This window comes from Melopsittacus undulatus, chromosome 5 (genome assembly GCF_012275295.1).
Source record: "Melopsittacus undulatus isolate bMelUnd1 chromosome 5, bMelUnd1.mat.Z, whole genome shotgun sequence".
NCBI classification, from domain to species: Eukaryota; Metazoa; Chordata; class Aves; order Psittaciformes; family Psittaculidae; genus Melopsittacus; species Melopsittacus undulatus.
Genome location: NC_047531.1, coordinates 38,830,924 through 38,852,896, shown reverse-complemented (window position 1 = coordinate 38,852,896; position 21,973 = coordinate 38,830,924). Strand labels below are relative to the sequence as shown.

At 38.6% G+C, this 21,973-nt stretch overlaps 1 protein-coding gene across 2 annotated transcripts in view; it reads right to left on the bottom strand.

Annotated features, from left to right (window-relative positions):
* The window catches only part of LGR5 (leucine rich repeat containing G protein-coupled receptor 5), a 91,595-nt gene that overhangs the window by 15,203 nt on the left and 54,419 nt on the right, over positions 1-21,973 (bottom strand). Inside the window, exons 4-11 of one of the 2 annotated variants that reach the window (XM_005142570.3) lie at positions 21,585-21,656; positions 10,090-10,305; positions 7,321-7,392; positions 4,666-4,734; positions 1,765-1,836; positions 903-974; positions 718-786; positions 501-572 (exon numbers count right to left, since the gene is read on the bottom strand). In XM_005142570.3, the coding sequence (XP_005142627.2) occupies positions 501-572; positions 718-786; positions 903-974; positions 1,765-1,836; positions 4,666-4,734; positions 7,321-7,392; positions 10,090-10,305; positions 21,585-21,656 (714 nt within the window). The remainder of the gene's footprint in view (positions 1-500; positions 573-717; positions 787-902; positions 975-1,764; positions 1,837-4,665; positions 4,735-7,320; positions 7,393-10,089; positions 10,306-21,584; positions 21,657-21,973) is intronic. The other variant, XM_034063360.1, reaches the window with a different exon arrangement.

Genomic DNA, 21,973 nt, shown 5'->3' with positions numbered 1-21,973 from the left:
ATATGTAGTATAAAAACTATGCCCCAACTATGCCAAGCAATAGTCTGTTAAAATTTCAGTCAGCTACTTATGTCTGGTAAGAAAAGAAACTAAAAGAGGAGCATAACAAGGACTCAATACTATACTCCTTGGTTATATTTTCCATTCACTTCACTGAATTATCTGCCTCACTGAGTTAACCCCCCCAGACTACTGTAGCAGAGACAGAATGAGTGAAAGTATGGTAGTTCTATTGTGTTTTAAACAAATTAAAAACCATTTTATCCTTTCCTAAAAATATGTGAAGTAATTATCTTTTTCACCAATGTATAGGAAATCCTGATCAATAAGGGGGTTGTGAACTTTTTGAGGAACATGAGGGCCTGCTCCCTGAGCTGAATTCCTATGAATTCACAGGATACACAGTAATAGCAGCAACTGGGTAATTGTGAAATCAGAATGATTCATTTGTCCATTATTCTCTTACATTAATGTACATTAATAATCTTACTGAAACGTACAGTACTTGGAGATTAGGTAACTGGTCACAAGCTGATTTGGGGAGAGAGGTGATCTGTGCTCCTGTGAGTGTCCTGTTGAAAGTATTGATTTTAAAAAAAAGAAGAAAAACGAAAAGATTACTTATTAAAGACTGCAAAACAAATATAATTTTAGGACGTCCTTTAGAGTAAGTATCAAAAAAAAACAAAACAAAGCAGAAATATTTTTCTCACTTACAAACTCTCCAGACTTGTAGTCCCTGTCAGATCAGGAAACTCTGTTATCTGTGAAGCACCATTTAAAGTTCTAGAAGATAAAAACATCATTTCAACACAATTATGGTAAGTGTGGGACAACTCTAATATTGCAATATATAAAGACAATTATATAAAGACAATTAAGATAAAAAAATAAGCACATACAGAGTTCTGAGTTCTGGTAAGTGTTGAAAAGCAGATTTTCCAACAAGCTGGATAGGGTTGTCATAAAAATGTCTGAAAATAGAGGATAAAGGACATTTTATGAAAAGTATTTTAAAAGATTCTAAATATATTACATGATTATGCTACAAGCAAATGAGTAAACTCCCTACAATGAGCCCCAGACTGTTCACTTCTGGTTGTAGCACCCACTAATTTATATCCATCAACCCCATTTCACACTTTGAACACTGAAGTAGTCATTGTTTCCTTGGGTTTAAAGCCAGAAGCCAGTCCCAAAATATTCCCTTTTCTTCCCAAGTCTGCAAAGATAGAAATCCACATATGAAGAACTTTCTTATGACCTGGGACAAATTTAATGTTAATGGGTGAAGAAGCCAGAACTTCACCTACTCAGAAGACCAGTTTTAAAGTCATGCTGCTTTTGTTCATAGAATAACATTGCTCAAGATGAGTGACTATTTTTTTTAACGTTTATTTTACAAGATCTAATTCTGAGGTTTGCCCATTAAATGCATTGTTGTGTAAGACAATGGGAACTCAGACTGGAATCCATCAAGAGTAACTCTGCTAGCTTCTAATTGTCAGTAATGCCAAGAGGCTTAGAAGAAACAGTTCAAATCAAACATCAAAGGCCAGAGACCACTACTCACTTCCCTTAAACAGGGCATGTAAACTGCCATTCTTTCCACAAAACTGGAAAGATATGAGCTTATTTGCTTATATAATTATGTGCTACGGAGTGTATTCACAAGAAGGGCTATTTGACAATTAGTCACAAATATGATACTTAGTTCCATGTTCTCTAACAAGAAGAGTCGTGGAAAAAACTCTTATCACTTACATTGTAATAAGTGACGGATTACCCACAAATGCACGCTCAGGTATTGACTTGATGTTGTTGCTATGAAATCCCCTACAAAAGGAAAAATGATTAACACAATGAGAAAAAAAAGTGAAGGCACAATCTGTATTCACAATGCACACCTTTTTATTGCTTATAACAAGAAAAGTATCTGTATGTAAAGATATGTCCTGATTTTCTGGAATAAGAACTGAAAAAGGCAAAAGAAAAGAAAAACAATGAAATAGGTGGAATTCTGCTCTTTTCTAAATGAACAAAATGAACACAATAGTATATATATATATATTTCCTCCTGTACTTGTTAAACTGCAACTATTTCTTTTGCTGGGACAATAATGGATTGCACAAGTTTATCAAGTAAATGGTTTTTACATTATCTTGTAACCCAGTGAGCCTCCCACATCCATCTTTCTGTTGAAATATTTTAAATGTGGGCATGAACAAACTATCCAATGTACTCAGAAGGCCCAATTTTTGTCTCATCATTAATTACTGGATTTTATTCATATGAGTAATTCTCCATTGTGAAAAACAAAAGACACAACTAAGATTTCAAAAGAACAATCATGATTTGTGTGGGAAACTCCCATTAGTTCAGTCGGGTATGAAAAAGGCTTTCCAGCTTAAATTTATGCATTTAGAAAGCCTCAAATTGTTCAGTGATGCAAGCACACTTGGCCATTACTTGAACAGGTCCTGCATTATTGGTTTCACTTGTTTAGGCATTGCGCTACTGCTGATGAGCTATACAGCAAGGCTCTAAATCCCTAGCTCTTTTGCATGCAGTAAGAATTGCATCTATGCAGATGCAGACTCTAAGCAATATGAGGATGCCATTTCATCTAGAACAGTTTTGTGGCTGTATTGAATGGGATTCAATACATGACAAAAAAGTTAAGGAAATGCCATGACAATTTCCCAGCAGAATTCTGGTACTTGTCAGTATTCTGACTTGAGTCAAAGAGCAGCCCCATCAGAAGCCAAGAGCAGGCTCCAATGCATTTATGCACAGAAAAGCCTGAATCACTTCTGAGCTGGTCTGAAGATAGTGTGCTCACAGCTGTAGCCCGTGTCCTGGACACTGTACCCAAGTGACACAACCTGTCTGAATTTAAGGCACCTTATAGACTGTTGATTCATACAATGAACAAAAGAACAGTAAAACCTATGTGCCCCCCCAGGTAAAAAGACTATTAATGCCACACTGGGAAAAATGCCTCTACAGTTTCCTTCAAAATCCAGTCGGTAAAACGTTACATATACATTAACTTTGGGTAACAGCTATATCCACTTACTTTGAAGAGGTTACTACTCCTACAGTTGAGACCTTGAAGTGCAGAGCATCTGGGACAATGGCCCTGGAGCATCAAACAGATATGGCCCTGACTCGCTGGCTACTTGCCAGCAGAAATCCAGCTCTGACTGGCTGCCTTGGATGCCTCCAAGCTGGAGACAAATGCCATAGTCTGTGTTTTCATCCCAGGCATAACTTCTGAGAGAAAAATGATATCCCATTCAGGTGGCTCTGCAATGAGCTGAACCTCTGTGGGCCTAGGCTCCTACTTGGGTGGGGACAGTAAGGCATGCATGACCTCGTGCAAATACCTTGTGCATGTAAGATAAGCTTCCCAGAGCCCAAACGAAGCACTGGAGCACATGGTCTCATGGTCTGTGCTGGATTTGGGATGTCAGGTTGCAATTTTACACTACAGAGATTTCTTGCACCTACGAACTTACCTGAAACATAAGTGTGATACTTAGATGTGAAGTCCTGTGTGGGCCAGCAAGTAATCTCAATCACACAAGGCACTTTGCTGGGTTATCCATGTTTGGTTACTGACTCCAGAGGTCAGCAAAAAGACAATCCTTCATAGCCACTGGATTTCATACCAATTACTTTAGCCAACAAGAGAGTGATATGGTTTAGTGTGAGGTGTCCCTGCCCATGGCAGGGGGGCTGGAACTAGATGATCTTAAGGTCCTTTCCAACACAAACTATTCTATGATTCTATAATAGCAGCTGAGAACAGCTGGGCTGCAAAACTTGTGGCCCCACTCCCTCCTCCAGAGCTGCACTGTGCTAGTATTGCAGGTGCTGAGCTGGGTCCCTGCTTTGGAAAAAGTCCAGGTAGCTATGTAAAGGGGCTTTAAAATCAGTTTGTGATGCAGCAGGGGTACAACCATATCCCACTTGTATATGATTACCTGTTGTTTTCAGAAACCTATTTGGATGGTACCAATAACATGTTAAATAATTCAAAGGGAAAAAAATCTCAGCATATGCATTGATGTGTACAACTGTGTGTATGATGTGTGAATCGAATTTCATTAGTTTTTAATAATTCAGCTGTTTCTTACAATAATCTTGGCTTATTTCTTTCAATTTTTGATTATTTTTTAATGCAAACTATGTCTGTGTATCCAGAAGTGTTTTATTTACAGCACTACAAAGGACTATTTATGTTGAAAAGAAAATGCTTTAATTTAACATGGGGTAGGGAGGGAAGAAGGTTAAACCTTTAAACCTGATGGACTAACGTCTTCTTACACTAGAAGCCCATGACATATTGGACTGTTTGCAAAATCCAGCTGTTGTGTTTGGGATTCAAAGTGAATTAATTGTGTTTATTTACTGCATTCCAGGGAGGAAGTTCCTCAAAAAACCCCACTGCACAATGTAGTATACAAGTAAAAATTGTCAGAGCTTGAATGCTCTAAACTCAATATTGAAAATGATCTTTTATGCAAGTTGGCATGTTTATTAGTTTTTCCTAGGATATCAGTTTTTAAGGATTACTGATAAAATCACCAGCATTAAAAAAAAAATAAATCACATACTAGACAAAACATCCTCCTTCCTAATAAGAGCTCTGTACTTACAGTTCTTTTAGGTTTGTTAGTGTCCTGATAGAAGTGGGGAACTCGTCCAGACTGTTGTAATTTAAATCTCTGTGTGAAAATAGATTTTATTATTTAGCTTGTGCACTGCATATGAAGTAATGAAATATCACCTTCCATGCATTGATTAAATACACACAGACAAAAGCCAGGATATCCTTGAAAGTATATGGATGTTTTCCAATGAACTCTATTTAGGGCACATTGAAATTTATATTTTTTTATCAGCATCCTATTTTTAGTTATATCTTAGCTATTCTGCGATGAAGAAAACATAAGTGGATTCAGACACAGATTTTCTGGTTTTCAAATTGCCCATCCGATTCATTACTTGAAAGTATTAATGGAGAAAAAATCTTTCAAACAGAATATTCAGCAACGTTATACAGTGAGCTGTGTTTCACATGGCTAATGCATCTCACTATGATGTATTTCTCTGATTTACTGTCTAGTCATATTAGTCTCCCAGTTTGTTTTAGTTTTTCTGATGAAAAATCTCTAAAGATATTTTTCACAATGGTTAAGTGGTAAAAATAAGAGACATTGGAGTTTGGAGGGTAAAAATGATTGGTGGAAATCTTCCTCTAGCTAAAATAAGTGGGAAAACATACAGTAAGCTCAATGTTACCATTATCTGTATTGTTAATTTCAAGATTTGTCAATGTTCATATAGAGAATGTTTCTAACCACACAAATTGTAAACCCAGTAGTTTAGGTAGGGTTGGGATCTCTGCTTTAAGAGCTGCTCATGCTGCAGTGGTAATTAGACTTTATTCAGGTAGGCTGAATGGACTATAAGCCTTCTTTTGCCCTCAGATTGACATGGGCATCCTCTAGCATTCAGAAGACACATGAAACTAAAATTGAGATATGCTAGGTTACTGTGATGCTCTCTGGCACTGCTTTGTGAAGAATATAGTCTGAAAAACTTGAGCAAAAGCCTTTTTGAACAAGCAAAACAAAAATCACAGTTTACAACAGATTGAAATTGAAATAGTATCAGGCTGAAGTAATGCAGGCAGGAAACTGCTGTCTGAACTCAACAAGGCTTTCCTTCCTGCTTGTAAATCTCTCTTGCTTGCTTATTGACAAAAAGATTACAGACATACAGTTTGGTTTTGCCCTCCAGTGACATGTGATTTCCAGACCTATGAGTTGATGCAAACAAATGATCTTAAAGCTGGCGTCCATCATTTACATTGAGATCTCTTTAGATTATCTTGAAACTATCTGGAAACTGGTCTATTCAGGAGGCAGTTACTGTGCTTCAGGCAAGTGCTACATTCTGTTATTACAGTCAAGTGGCTGCACCTACACTTATTCCCAGGTTCCTGACTGTCCTCTGTGTTTCCATCTCTCTCATGCCAGGTGGCTGGGACTGCCTTTGCAATTACTTACTTCATTGTTCTGTTTTTCCCCATTTTTGACCAAGTGCCATGTGAATCTCACTTAAACAAAACAAACAATTACATTTTCCTTCTCCCTTTCCTGTCCCCTTTTCCGGTGCTACTCTAAGGGACTTCCTCTCAACTCACCATCAGCTAAAAGTCAAAATTGTAAAACTGCAATTCAGTGGCAAGGGATCAATGTAATCAAAACTAGTGATAAAAAAAAACCAAAACAAACCCCAAGCTTCTTGCTTTCTGCTCTTAATGAAACATGAAAGTGGGCAGTACATTGTTCTGTGGATGAGAAAGCAAAGAGTCACCTTTAGAGTAGCATTATTCATGTTTGAAACTGCCTATTTATTCCTTGTATAACAGGCCTTTTAGCCTCTGTTGTGGTTGGGTGAAATACTGTAAATCTCTGAAAATGGTGCAGGTGACTGTTGTAAGTGCCAGGGGAAGGATGTGGAAGCATCTACTCTCCCTGTAGCATTCTGGGGGTTTGTGGGCTACTCCAGCAGACACCACTTTTATTTGAGTAACTGGAGTGAAATACCTTGAGCTAACCATCAACACTGCATTCCTGTTTGGCATTCTTCTATAGAATTACTTTTTGCTAGAAAACTCAGGAAAAGTTGAATAGGTCTGAACAAACTATAGTGAAAACTTGAGGAAACGTCAGTCTGTACCAGTGCTATTCTTTATCAGAGTTCTTCAAATACAAAAACTTTGATAGAACTGAAACACTCTTCTTCTGTGATTCTGTGATTCCCCCCTTGTAAAAACCATGCATAATTTGGCTACCTGGCACTTTTGCCTTTTCCAGGGCTATAAAACCCCATCTAATTTTATAACACTCCTCTATGGTGAGACAGTTTTCTAATGTTAAGACTTTTCATTGTGGCAATTACTCAATCTAGCTATTATTTGCTTTATTGATTAAACAAGACAAATAAATAGTACTAAACTAGGCAAACATAACTGTTCATGAGTAGCCACTTCTTTTTCAATGCTCAATAGTTTTCAGCTGTTCTTCAAACAATTTATCAATTGACAATGCTTATTAAAAAGGCAAACTAATTTTATAGTCAAAAATGGGATTTGCTATGTAGAGTCATTGTAAACCACCACTTAGATCCTGTAGCGATTAGGCAGGCCAAACCCCACATTTGGCTTTTAGGCTATTTTTATTCTTTCAGAATATTAATGAAAACACTCTAAAAAAAGGGAAACAAATAAGAGGTCAACTCACAAAGTCTCTAGGCTGTGGAGCCCATCAAAGCATTTCTTTCCCAGGGAGTAGATTCTATTGTTATGGAGATGTCTGGAGGGGAACATTAAGCACACAGTCAGGAAAGTACACTGCACACAGTGAACTTAAGCAAAACATTTTGATGGTTAAATCAAAAGAAACTTATTTCCAGGCATACACTGATTATATGCAAGTCATGCTTTTGCAAGAGCATGTATAGAAGGCACCTCAACTGCCTTCCCCACCTCCCTTTCTCCTGTATCTCCCCCCACATGCAGGCTTCCATTTAGAAGGGATTTGTTTAAAACCACCTAGATTGTTTAAAAAGGGCATATCCCAGAGTTCCAGATTGGGGATTGCACATGAAATATAGAGAAATTGTAGAGATATTCACAGTGGTGTTTAATAACATGTTGTCTTAAAAATTGTGTGTGGGGCATGAGGTGTATAAGGAAGATGTATATTCAAAGGGTGTCAGAGGATATGGCACAGAACAGGAGCAGGTGAGGAGATGGATAACACAGCAGACAGAAAAGGAGCATTAGGCTTGCAGAATGAAAGAAGATACAGGACAAAAAGTCACAGCTTCACTGATACGAGTAAACTAACCCATCTCAAAAGTGCTGTAACTTGCCTTCCTTTGAAACTGTAAGAACCAGTTTCTCAGATGTTTAGGAGTTGAAAGTAATCTTGTTATACATTTCAACCAACTTCCCCCACACGAAGGCTCAGAGTGCTGACTATTCCTGAGATTTTATACTAACAAACACGATAAAGCCTTGCTCCCAGTGAAGCTGGTTAATGTGAGCAGACACAACTTGGAGCCACTTCATGCTGGTTTTTAAAAAAGATGCCTTTTTCCCAGCAGTTTTTTTATTTAAATCTTGACACTGCACCTAAAGTGGGGAGAAACCATGGGAGTAGCCCTTTAAAAGAAAAGAAGGGCTGTGAATAAGGGGCTGCCAGGCACTTTCCCTTCAATGTCTTATTCTGCTCTAAAAACACTGTTGAAGATCAGAGGCTCTCTGAATGTTCTGCAGAACCTGAAGAAATTGAGTCTACCTGTCCACAAAAGGCAGGGATTCTGATGGCAAAATGCAAATCTTCCATGAGTTTTCACTTTCCCAGGAAGAAATATAATCAGCTATTTTTCTTAATGACTACACTGACCTTTAATACTTTAGTTAGCATGGAAAGCGCATCTCCAACTTGCAATTATGTTTGTATATTTAATGATAGAGCTTCAAACCTGCTCCAACTGACCATGCATTTTTGCACTGAGTTGAAGCTTTGCCAGACTGTATAGAGTAGCAAACAAAAGAAAGCAGAGCCACACACAAAGATTCTGATGAGCCAAAAATACTAATGTTGTAGATCACGAAGAATGATTCCATTATTAACCAATATGAAGACCAGAAGATCAGAAATAAGCAAGGCAGATCTAAACCAAGGAAACCTAACTGACCTAAGTAATCAAGGCATGAAAACAGATAATTTACTCATGAATTTCTTAACCCTTCTCTTATCACGACATTTTTGGTTGGGATCTAGAGCACAATGTTCAAGGAAATTGCCTTTAGCATTACTAAGCCTAGAAGCTCAGTCAAATAACAAGTTCATCCAGTCTTTAACTTGATTTGATACTTAATGTATACAAGCGATGACAAAAGTTTTGAAGCACAAGGCTGCTGTTATCCCTAATTTTTGGTTCCCTATATGCTTATATAAGCACTAGGCAGAGATGGTGATTATAAATGTCAACAAAAGAACCCTGGCATGTGCCAGATTCAATGCTTACACTGGGGCTAGAATATGCTAAAATATGCTAAGTGTCTTAGCTTAGTGTCTTAGCTTAGTGGCTATGGTTTTGGACAGCTTGTAAAGCTTGAATATATTATTCTCTCTTTAATAATGCCAACATTTTTCAAAGTATCCTGAAATAACTTTTCCACCTCAGTTTCTCCAGCCAGTCCATATTTTTTTCCATTTGGTATGATCCCATAAGAAAAAAAGATGAAGCTCTGCTTCACAGCATACCTTCTGGATTTTGCTGCGAGCTATGCATATTTCATTTAGTTGAACTGTTACGCAGACATAAGCAACTACAAAACTACGTATACTTTCTATGAAGGGAAATGCATACTTTTTCTACTGGACAGCATTCTTTCCAAGTCATCCAGAAAGCTTTCAGTTCATTTCCTGTTTCTAATCGTCCCTAATTTAGCCTTAGAGTCTTAGAGGACACACAATTCATCTCTTCCTGTTTGCTTTGCTGACCAGATAGGGTGATTGTTTAATTCCCTTACGTAGCTCTTTATTGGTAATGGAAACTTGTAATCTAGATCAAAACAAGTGATGCAGCAAATGCCAGTTTAACTACAGGAAGATGTAAAAAATTTGCTTCTCCAAGCTAATATTTAAATATTTCGGTTTATTGCAATTCAGAAAAAGTAATTTTATATTTCAAAAAGAACCACTCTCTGCAACAAACAAAACTGACCTCTTGGTAAAGAAATGTCACTAAGCCTAGTGCAACTGTAGAAGGGAAACTGCAGATTCATAGCCTTAAGATACCAATTTAATATTAAGACTTTAAGACAAAACGGATGTTTAATTAACCCAAGTATATACCTATCTATCTATCCTTTGCCATTTGTCTCAAGCAACATCAAAATTAAACAAAATATCTTCAAATTCTTTATCACAAAGAGAACAAAGCCCTGCAAAGAAGCTGAGATTGTGTCTAAAAAAGCAATCAATAAAACTTACAGAACTACCAAACTAGAGAGGTTTCCAAAAGCATAGTCTGGTATGTAATGAATTTTATTCAGTGCCAGTGTCATTGCCTGAAGTGCTGGTAAACTTCTAAAAGCTTGGACAGGAATTTCTGTCAAAGAATTATCGTCTAGCCACAGGTGTCTAAGGGAGACCAAGCCATTGAAGCAGTTGGGGGGCACATAGTTGATGTGGTTGGCATCCAGACGTCTAGGAGAAAAAGAAATAGAGAAAATTGACTCTGAGAAAAGAACAGTGGACTTCCACAATGACTATCAGAAGTTATCACCAACAACACAACCCCAAAGGATGCACACGTGTTGCCACATCCATTTTTCATTTTCTGGAGATCCTACATTTCCATCTTGCTTGCAGCCTCAGCCCTGAGACCTCACATTATGCTTACAAGTCTCCTTATCAGCTGGCTCACCACAGACAGCTCTCCTTTGGAACCATCAGCTTGCTGAGAGCACACACCAATCATTTTTGAGCAGACTCTTTACAGACCAGGTATGAATTTGTTTCCCTTCCCAATCATTTGAAAGTATAGAATAAAAAAAAGTGCAAGAAAATCAAGCAACTTTTCTTTCAGAACCTATAAATCACTGAGCTGCGAGATGGGTTTTCATATGTTCTCTCATTCCAAGAGCCAAAAACTCACTTCTGAGTCTCTGTTCCCGTTTTACCTTTCATGTTTATTCCAATGATTACGATGACCTCTGTAGTTCAGATTTTTTTGTAGTGGAACAAAACGTTTTAAAAAATAGTTTAGTGCTGCTAACGCAATATATTTGAGAAAGAAGTTCTTAGATACACTTCAATTGCTGCAGAGCCAACAGAGGGAGCGCAACTGCACATTGTACCTCTTCAGAGTCTGCAGGTGATGTCTTGCTCTCACACTTGTGTAAATAAGGATTAAATCTCCTGAACTTTTTGCTGATGTGGTGCTAGAAATATTATGTCACGTATTCACCTGCTTTTGCTTTTGCTCTGTTTTGCTTTCCCATTGTGATGCTTTCAGGAAAGATTTAAAAGTGTGCTTCATCTTTCTGAAACTTTGCAAAGCATTCAGCTGGTGATCTGTACTCCAAAACACTTTTTCTGCTTTTAATGTGTTGTAGTGACTTGTACCTTGTTCAGAACATGAAAGTCATGTTCTTAAATGCTCCTTGAAGATGTCTGTAGAGAGCAGTAATTAAGTGAATGGTGAAACATAAATAAATATAAATAGATGCTTGAAAACACAACAGAACAAACAACCACACCCAGGGTACAAAGAAGAAAGTCTGTACAACCTAAATTTGGTCTGTTTGAGATAAGTGCAATACCCTTTGTGGCGAGCATACTAATCTCTTTATTTAAAGCTGCTTCCTCATTTACAGTCATGTAAAACGTCAGGTCCATTCTACCTCCTGCTCCATGCTGCTCCTACCTACTGCATGAGAACAAATAATGACTGCTAAGGCTCTGTGCCAGGCTGACAAATAACTGAGACAAGGTCAGTTGGAACAAATTTATAAAGTTCAGTGTCAAAGCCCTTGTACAATTAAATTTTCGATATAATAACTGACATGGCTGGCAGCAGAGACAGAGCTTCCAAAGCAACTCAAGGGTCTGTCAACAAATGGGTGAGGCTGGAAGTGGTTAGAAATACTCATGCTGTACCTCCCCTCTTCCCCAGGCAGCATCCATGCTATGCCTGTTTTTTCAAAGAAGGTAAAATTCAAACGAGTAGATGAGGTTTCTTTGTGTTTAGTCATAATAAGTAAATTTCTTCCCTGTGTGATGCTGGTATGTAAGTATGGAAGTTACAGTTGCCTTAGTTTGACAGTTACACTGATTAAAGAATGGAGGCTTTATTTTATACTCTTACTGTATTACAGTTAACATATTGTTCAATACGAAGCCTGCCTGCGCAGCTCTGATGTCCTTGTTGACTCCACAGGAGCTACTCACAGGATGCCTGGCTGTGTGGTAAAGCTGAAAGTCAGTTGTTTCCATCTGATCCTGCAGCTGAAATGGCAGTGTTTCTGCTGTCATCAGGGGGACTGAGATTTTTACCTTCCCAATATTTGGTAGCATATCAAGGGACTGACTTTTTTAATAGCTGAAGCTTCCGAATACAAACCCAGCACTGGCTATGTAAACAAAATACACAACTTAAAAACTAAAACAGGAGTGCTGTAATACACATGAAATTCTAGGTACCTGAAAATAAGGAAAATATGGGCCCTCTCTGGAAAGAAAACAGAGACCATGTTACCCAGGATATGGAGAAGGCTGAGGTACACAGCCTTTCAAAAAATGAGTCCAAAAAATTACTTTTTTGCCTCGATCTCCATGAGCAAGTGCTTCAGCCACACCACCCAAGTCGCAGAAAGCAAAGGCAGTGACTGAAAAATGAAGAGTTCCCCACTGCAGGAGAAGATCAAGTTCAAGACTATCTAAGGAACCTGAAGGTGCACAAGTCCATGCATCTGTGAGTCCTGACACAACTGGCATGTGAAGTGACTAAGCCAGCATCCATCTTATTTAAGAAGTCCTGTCAGTCCAGCGAAGTTCCCACTAACTGGAAGAAGGGAAACATAACTCTCTTGCACTTGCAGCCCAGAAAGCCAACTGTATCCTGGGCTGCATAAAAAGGACTGTGACCAGCAGGCTGAAGAAGGTGATTCTACCCCTGTACTCTGCTGTCAAGACCCCACTCTGAAGTACTGCATCCAGCTCTGGGGCCCCCAACATAAGAAGGATACGGAGCTATTGGAACAAAGACAGAGGAGGTCCATGAAGATGATTAGAGGGATGGAGATATGAAGATGTATGAAGACTAGTTGAGCAAGTTGGGGCTGTTCAGCCTGGAGAAGGCTCCAGGGAGATATTTGAGCAGCTTTCCAGTGCCTGAAAGGCAGTCTACGAGAAAGCCAGAGAGGGACTTTTTACAAGGGAATGTACAGATAGGACAAGGGGTAATGGATTTAAACTGAAAGAGGGGAGATTTAGACTAGGTATTAGGAACAGTTTTTTACTGTGAGGGTAGTGAGGCCCTGGCACAGTGTGCCCAGGGAAGCTGTGGCTGCCCCATCCCTGGCAGTGTTCAAGGCCAGGTTGGACACAGGGGCTTGGAGCAACCTGCTCTAGCGGAAGGTGTCCCTGTCTGTGGCAGGGGGTTGGAACTGGATGACCTCTAAGGTCCCTTCCAACACAAACCATTCTACGGTTCTATGATTCTATGAATTATTGTTTAAATAAAGCTTGGAAGAAATCAGGAAGCTACAATTATTCCTGCAGCAGGTCCTGTAACTGCATTACATATCCTACAAGTGCTTGTAAGAAGTACTGCCTCAAGTGTTCTTTTGTTATCTAATCTTTTTAAAATTTCCAAGTGCCATTTTCCTTCTTGCAGATATTAAAAGGTTTCAGCAGTGGTTAAGTTTCCTGTATACTGTAGGCAATGCACACTGATGTATAAAGCATTAATCAAAATTGCTGTTTTCAGCCAATTGTTTTACATGTGTTGATCAAAGTTTTGGCACTTCAAGAACTAAACCCATTAACTCACAAACATGACCCTACTTATAACTGAAAATATATAGATAACATGTGGTGAGTTTGAAAGCTGCTATTATATTCCAGAGAGGGCCAATTTAGGGAAACAAATACTTGATCTCTTCTGATAGGCAGCATGTAAATAAATCAGCCAGTATGAAATTCACCATGAGCTCACTTAAAATGTTTAAACCTTTTGAAGCAAATGCTTGAGATATATGGACGGTATCCCACTGGTGCTTCCTGTGAATGCTACAACCATGTGCATAAATTGTGAAAAGATATTAAATAATTGTAAACAGAACTCATTTATTAGTACTCTAAAACAGGTGAAAAAGACTTGGTTTGTATTTTTTGATCAATTCAATATGACTGGATACTTAATTTTATGCCATTGGTAGGTTTCTAAGGTAATATTTACTTTTTTTCCCTTTCCGAATCTTCTTTCAAGAGCAATGCCAGCTACAACCGGGATGCACCCTGTGATCAAGAAATTCCTTCATGTCTTGTTGAAGTGCCTTGCTTATTCATTCAGAGGTGAATGAAATGCTAGATATGGGATCAAGAAGGAGATTTCTCCTTCTGAACTGAACAGCTATTATATGGATTACCTCTTCTTGCAATGGATGGACACTTGGATACAATGAAGGGACCAGAGAAGAGGAGAGCCGCAAAGACAGATAAAGAAGTCAAGTTCCAAATTATACTTCTAACATTTAAGTTTTAAACAGGAAAGGTAAAACCACACCAAAAGGGGCTGTATGTAACAGGTAGAGAAGGCAGAGAATTGAGAGCACACGTTGGGCTTGATAGATTACAGAAGCGGTGTGCTCCTCCCTCTCTTACCACCTTCCTCTTCTCCTGAACTGGCTCTGGTATACAGGGAGACACAGCCAAGCCTCACCACAAGGTAATGGGGACAGGGCCTGTCTGTGGAAGGTATAACAGCCAGAAGGGGGTCACCTGCAGCCTCCACATCTGAGCTAGTATGTGGTAACAGGTCCTTTCAAGGGTTTGTTCACGTAAGTTTGACTAAAGCCTCATTTAAGTAGTGGCAAGCGACATCGAAACTGGCTCTGAAAAGTGAATGTAATGAAAATATAGCTGGCTATTGTGAGTCATGTTTTTCAATCATGGCCCTTTACGCAGGATATCCCCTTCAGTCCACAAGGGAAAACGCTAGGACTATTGTAAAAGGTTAAGTACAACACACCAGCGCAGCAGTTCCCACAGCTCACTTTCAGCTCTGCCCTCGTATGGGTTTCTACAGGACTGATATAAAGAACCCTGTGTAGCAACAGCAAGACAAAAAAAGTCACAAGTCACAGTTGAGGAGCATTTGTTTCTGTCCTAGTGCTCAGTTTTCTAGGAGGAGGTATCTGAAGCTCTGGGATTTTCAATCCTTAGTGTTTCTCTTCATATCCAAACATGCTTCCTCCAAGATGACGTGGGCCAGGATGCCAGATGACTGCATAAAGTAAAACAGCAAAGTGCAATGTTGTGCTTATGCAAAGATTAGCCCTGATACTGGGTACCCTAAAGCCCCACAGCTGGGAAAAAGTGGGGGCCAGCAGCAGTTGTTTGGCTATCCTAGGAATCTGCCTGCACTCAGGTTACCAGTCCCCAGCTGGATTAGCACGTTTGGTGTGGCTGGGAATGCTCCCAGGTCCTGCAGCCAGCTGGCACCAAGTGACCTCTCCTAGCCTCCCAAGCGAGGTGGCTGTATGTAGAGCTCCTAACAGGCACAGTCCCAGGGGTGTGGGAACTCCTGGATGGCCACGGGGAACAGCTCAGGCATGTGTTAGTTGGCACAGGTCAAAAGTGTGCCAAGGACCTTGTTAACAGTGCAGGACAGTGCCTGGAGCACTGAAGCACTTTGCTTTGCTTGGCTGGTAGTAGCCACACTCTGTCATGATGGTGCCCAAAAGGATCTCAGAAGTCTAGTGTGAGCCCCTATACTGACAGCCACTCCAACAGTGGCTTCTTGTCCTCCTCCCAGATGTGGTGTACATACTGGTGGGCTTTAGCCATACAGGATGATTTTTGACTATCAGTCCTGAGGTTGAGAAATTTGCCTGTGCTTTACAAGATGTGGTTAAATCCCTTCTCTTTTGAAATTACTCAGAAGACAGAAAAGAATCAGATGCCAGTAGCTTCTACTGGATGAAAAACCCCATCACCCAGTGGCCTTGAATTGCTCACCTAGCTCACTCTATTTGCACCGAGCTTTGCAAGCCACTGCCTTGTGGCTGGTTGACTTTGGGACTGCATCTCAAAAAAACACAGTAGCACATGCATTTTAGGCAGCCTTGAATCTCTATCTTTCTCCCAGCTGCTCATCAAGCTAGAAAAGTGTCTGTGACTGAGAGGGATGGTCTGATACAGTACTACTACTTGCTTCATGTTCAGTCACTCTTCTGTTATCTAGCCCACCCCAGGGCTCCAGTAGCTCAGATGGCTAAGATGTGCAATAAAATGGGAAGACTGCAGTGGTGAGTTTTAGGACGTCTTTGTATATGTGTACAGACAGCTGCATGGGTACACCCCAACTGGATTCAAACTGTGGGAAATTCCTCCTGAGGGAGTTTGTGAGTACCTGTTGAGGTACCAGGTTTCCTAAGAGGATAATATCTTCTGTAGGCTTCATTATCATGGGGTGTGACATGGAAAACCACAACTAAAGCTCCTGTCTTTTCATGAAAACAGTTCTCTCAGGAGAATGTGATTTCATCAAAGTTGTTTTGCCTCTTAACTAAAAATCAGGATTAGTAACACAAGCATCAAACTGGAAAAAAAACCAACAAACCAACGTTTGAAGTTAACATTTCTGAAGAAAAGGCTTTTTAATTTCAAATTTAAACTGGAAGCATTTCAGGACACTGAGCCCTCAAATTCTTCAACTCTTTGGATTAAGAGTGGAAACTTCTCTTGAAATGTCAAATATTTAGAGGAGTAGGAAGAAGATTAAAAATCTATTTGCAGACCTATTCCAACCAGCTAATTATTAAGAATATCTAAGATGATTTCTAGATAATCTTTCATGTAAAACTCGGTGTAATCATCAGATGCTCCACAAATACTGAAATTCCTTAAAAATAAAGTTTACACAATTTACAAATTCTTTAGGAAAATTAAAACAAATTGATATTATTTCCTTGTTACTTGTAAAGTCAAATTAATTTGCTTCACTACATTGAAATTTTGCAGACTGTCAAGGAAGAAAAGATGGTTCATTTGTTTCTCTACCAACTGTTTCCGGTCCTTCTGGAAGATGAGCTATGCTGTGTTCTGCCCTATTTTCTGCTACTAAAGTAGAAGTCCTCTTAAATTTTACAGGAAGGAAAGCAGTTGATACAGTAAAAAAGGCTTGCTTTTCAATGTCCTTCATGACTGATTTGGCATGGGCAGTGAGACAGCACCCTGTCTGTTCTTGATTTTGAAAATTCCTGCCTCTGAAAATGGTACTCACAGAACAAATCGATACACATATGTAAGAGGTTTTTAAACCATACAGTTGCATTCAAAATCACTAAAAGGCTGCTGGATTTAAAAGCATTCTGGAGACACTGATGCTGCGGAGAAACAAAATCCAGAGACCATCTGCTTATAGTTGGTTTTAAAGAAATATATTCGCACAAGGTGCAAAACAGAGAAGACAGCACAAGTGACACCAAACCCTGCTGCCAATATCCAAGTTGGAACATCTCACTGACTCCTGTCAGTCATGTTCCTCCTTTTCAGTCATGGTACCTGTGAACATATCTTCTTGTTGGCTTAACAGAAATAAATGCCATCTGACTTGTTAGACTAGTAACCCAGATAATTTGTATTCGCACTAGATTTCAGATGAAAATGATAACCCATATAATAAGTTGAAGACACCCTTCTGCTGAACTTGGAGATCAAAACTATATCTCAAAATCAACATGTTCTGCTTAATTCCTTAAATACTACTGCCACAAAAGGAACTGAAGTCCTACCAATCATTATCCAAGCTTTAGTAGCTTGTTAATCAAAGTAGCACTGTTAACTATTGAACTACAAAGACTTCAATAAAATTGGAGAAGATTTTAGTATTGTTTAATCTTATTCTTTTGCTTTAGTGACAGAAAAAAACCCATACTGTTTATTTTCAGGCAATAGTACAAAGATTTTCTCACAGATTCTTGCTGTTGAAGATGGAATGTGCAAATCTCAAACTTTTTTGTTATTTTTTGGTGCCCACTTCTCATGTCATAGTATTTACTGATTAATATCAGCTGTCTGAAGAAGAAGGATGTATTCTAGAAGCAGGTCAACCCTTAAGAAATTTAGGAAGATTTATCACTCAAACTTGTTATGCCACTCTGCATGCCAGACTTAGACAAGTTAGTGGAACAAATTGTTGCTTGTTCCTGCAATACATCAGTTCTCTTTTGTGGGCGTCAGGCCATTTAACATCAGTTAATATATCTATCAATACTGATGCTTGCTCTGTCATTTTTTAGCTTGGAGCTAGATAATAAGAAAAGCATATAATCTAGAAATACCCTTTTGTGCAAAATATTTGTGATTAATTTGTATTACAAATGAACACGGAGAACTTGTGTCTGCATATATATACATATATATTGTTCATGTGTATGCATACAATTGTATATGCATACTGATAAAAAAATGATTGTAACATAATCCTCCTCACACTAAGGCAGCAAGGCAGTTAGTATGGCTTGCCACTCTACATGACTGCCTTTCTTGTGTAAAACCACAAAAGGCAGAGAATTGAGTCCTGTCATCAGTTTTCTGCATCCATACTAAGCTAAAGCAAAGGGTTAATGAGGCTTTCAGAAATCATGCCACGTGCATAGTTAAACATAGTTAAGTACAAGAATTTGCTATCTTATAGGAACTGCCTTTGTGAAGGCTTTTAACCTCTTAATTACACTCTTGAAAAGACTCCTGTTAGTTCAAAGGTTTTCAAAAACTATTCCTATTGCAAACCAGAAACCAATGCAAGAACCACCTTGAGGCCAGAAAATTCCTAGACTATATGAAACAAGAAATCGAATCTGTGCACACCTTTATCTGACAGGCACAACCTTGTTTAAGCAAACAAAAGAATAATAGTTTTTTTTTCCTCAAAGAGGTCTCTTTTGCTGATGATCATCTTTCAGGTGATAGTAGCTTTTCTGTACAAACTCATATCATTCTATCTTGGCCTGCTACACAGCTGTCTAAAAGTTTCTACTGACCACTCCTCCTGTTTTAATTCTGTCACAAAATATCGGTCCTTTACATAGACTGCACAAATGATGTTTGGTTTACTTCTTCAAATTCTTCACCCAAGGAAAAAAATGTTTGCAATAAAGCCTGAGTGAGACTGTCATTTTGTTTAGAAAGTGTGATGAAAATTCAACAGTCTCTTTCAGAGTAACAAAAGAACTCTTGTTTGCTTGGCTTATCGTGTTTTGGTCCAGAATGTGTATAGGGTGATGTGATCTCAGCAAGATTGTTTTTGCTTGTTTTGCAGAAAGAAAATCTAATACAGTCACTAGACCAGCATTTTCTCATGACTTTTTCAAAGATCAAAGGAAAGAACTGTAACCTCAAAAGTATATGGCTGAGATATTGCAGTCTGTGTCTGGTCAATAAAGAAAAAAAGTACTGACCAAATAACAATTAAAAGATAATTAATACCTAGGGCTGTTTCACCTTTAGAAACCTTAACGAATGCTTTGTATATTAAGGCACTAAATGTTGTTCAAGATGGACGTAAGAACTTGGGAGCTAATGAAATACAATGTGTGTCTGTGTAGTGCCAAGTTATACACAGATGACATAATTTTGCTGAAAATCAATTCCTTTAATTAATTCTGTTCTTCAGATTTTGGCTGAATTGAATGTATGCAAAAGATGTTAACCTTTTGGTGAAACTTCTTTATACACAAAAAAAAGAAGACTGTGGTCAACACAGTTATTTCTCAACCAATACAACCTAACTCTAACCAGACTGGATAGCTTGGTCCAGACACTCACTCTGTCCTTGTTAGACTTTTACCAGTGACACTGGTGATCAGTGCACACTGTAGCAACATTGTTTGTGATCTGATATTTGAACTTCCAGATTTACTTCCACATTGAATATTGGAACTTTTTAGGAAAACAGCTTTACTTCAGAGCAATTCTATGAAAATATAAAATGGTTAACTAGAGACAGAAGGTTCCGCTGCCCAGAGAACCTGCATGCCTATCTTAAATAATGTAACTATTTTATGCTCCACATCAAAATCAGTAGATCCTTTAGGAAATAATCTTTTCATTTATTTTTTTTAATTGGGTGACAATGGAATTCTGTGGATAATTTGGAAACATGCTCTATTTATTATGTCTGGCATTCAGACAGGAAGAGTAGCCTTGTGCTTGCAAACTGTTAACTGCAAGTACAGCAGAAGGAACTCATGATACTCAACTGACTCACAAGAATATGGCAGATGAGTTTCAGTATAGATAGGCATCAATTGAGGCACTTAGGGAAATGGCAATACAAACTTTACATGACAAACTCATGCGTAGCTACTAATATGCTAGACAGAGGTCCAGCAATCGTAATAAGCATGAAAATAAAAGGTCAATTTTCAGTAAAGGTTAAAATAATTAATCAAAATAAAATTTGGGGGAATTAGTAGGAAAGCGAACAAAAAAGCATTTATAATTCTACTCTATAAATCCATGGTGTGCAAAAACTTTAAACATGCTGTGAAGGTCTGATTGCTCCTTGACTTGTCCCAGATCAAACATATGAGAACTAAAAAAAGTTCAGTAAGTGACAAGGATGACCAGAGGAAGGGAATACCTCCCAGATGAAAAACAATCCTAACAGCCTACACCTGAAAAACATGACTCATGGAAATAAAACAGAGGTCTATGAATCTGGTATATATCAATAAGGATCTGCTGTTTTCACTTTCTCCTGATGCTGCACTTAAGGGACACCAAATGTGTGTTCAAAGTAAAGAACAGGAGGTACTTCTCCATGCTACACAGGGCTAGCAGATAAGCTGCCACAAAAACAAATCATGAGTGTTACAGTGGCTCAAAAAGCAATTGTACAAAAACATAGAAGAAAATTCTTTAAGAGCTATTAAACTCAAAGAAGCCACAATAGGCTCAGTGAGTCCCTGAGTGAAAATTTCCAGCAGCTGGGACAGTTTAGCAAAAGAGTGTTTCCTATTCCTTGCCAGACCTTCTAGTTTTCCTGCTGTTGAAGACTGGATACTGGGTTAGGTCAGCTTTTAGCATGACCTGGTACAACCATCCTTACGTTATGGGGCAGAAGCACATAAAAATAATTTCATTCATACCATGAAGCAGCCAATCCTCACTCCTGGTCTAGCAGTTCTGGCAGTTCTGTGAAAACTGAAGCTCATGGACTGAGTCAGCATAGCACAGTCAAGAAATATAAATATGGAGACCTGCCTGAAGCACAGATTATAATTAAGCATCCTCTAGTACACTTTGTTTCATGAGTTAATATTGTTTTCCATACTGCTTAAAAAGAAATAAAAAAATTACACCAAATGAAAAAAAAAAACCAACAAGGGAGTCATTTGGGATTCTTTCTTTTCCCTGGTAAAGAACCTCAGCAAGAAACCATGGGAAAGACCAGTGCTCAAGGGACCATATTCTTCTGGACAGACAGAAAGCACTGCAGGGCAAGGTGTGTCTTCTCGGTGAACCAGTTTATAACGCTGCAAAGAAGCTGCCGGTGTCATGAAATTAGTGGAATGAAATCAGTCACTTTTGATGTTTAATTGAGTGTACAATTCTGCTGAAAAACAGCTCAAAGAGAGTTAAAAGAAAAAGTTGATTCAGCACATTATTAAGTGATATTAACAGGTAGTTAATAGATAATAATATATTCTTGCTCATGCAAGGTTACAAGTTGATTTATCAAGTATACTCACAGAGACTGCAGGCTGCGCAAGTTCTGGAGTGCTTCAGTAGGGACCTGGCGCAGTTGGTTATTCTGCAGCATCCTGCATTTTGAGTAGCACAAAAAACCAGAATCAACACAGTAAAGATGATTTCTTTCTATCAATTTTTTTTTCCAGGCTTACCTCCTTTGTCCTGGTTCTACTGCAAGATTGCAAACAAATGAAAGCTACACAAATACTCTGTTCCCCTGCCCCTGTCAAATGCCAGCTCTTTTCAAAGCAAACAAATACCTGAAGCATATTAGCTTTGTTAACAGCTACACATCAGCTTTGAGAAGGATTTTCAAAGCAGCTGAGAAAGTTAAAAGAATAAATCCTATTTGCTTTCAATAGGGCTTGAGCTCCTAATTGCCTCCAGT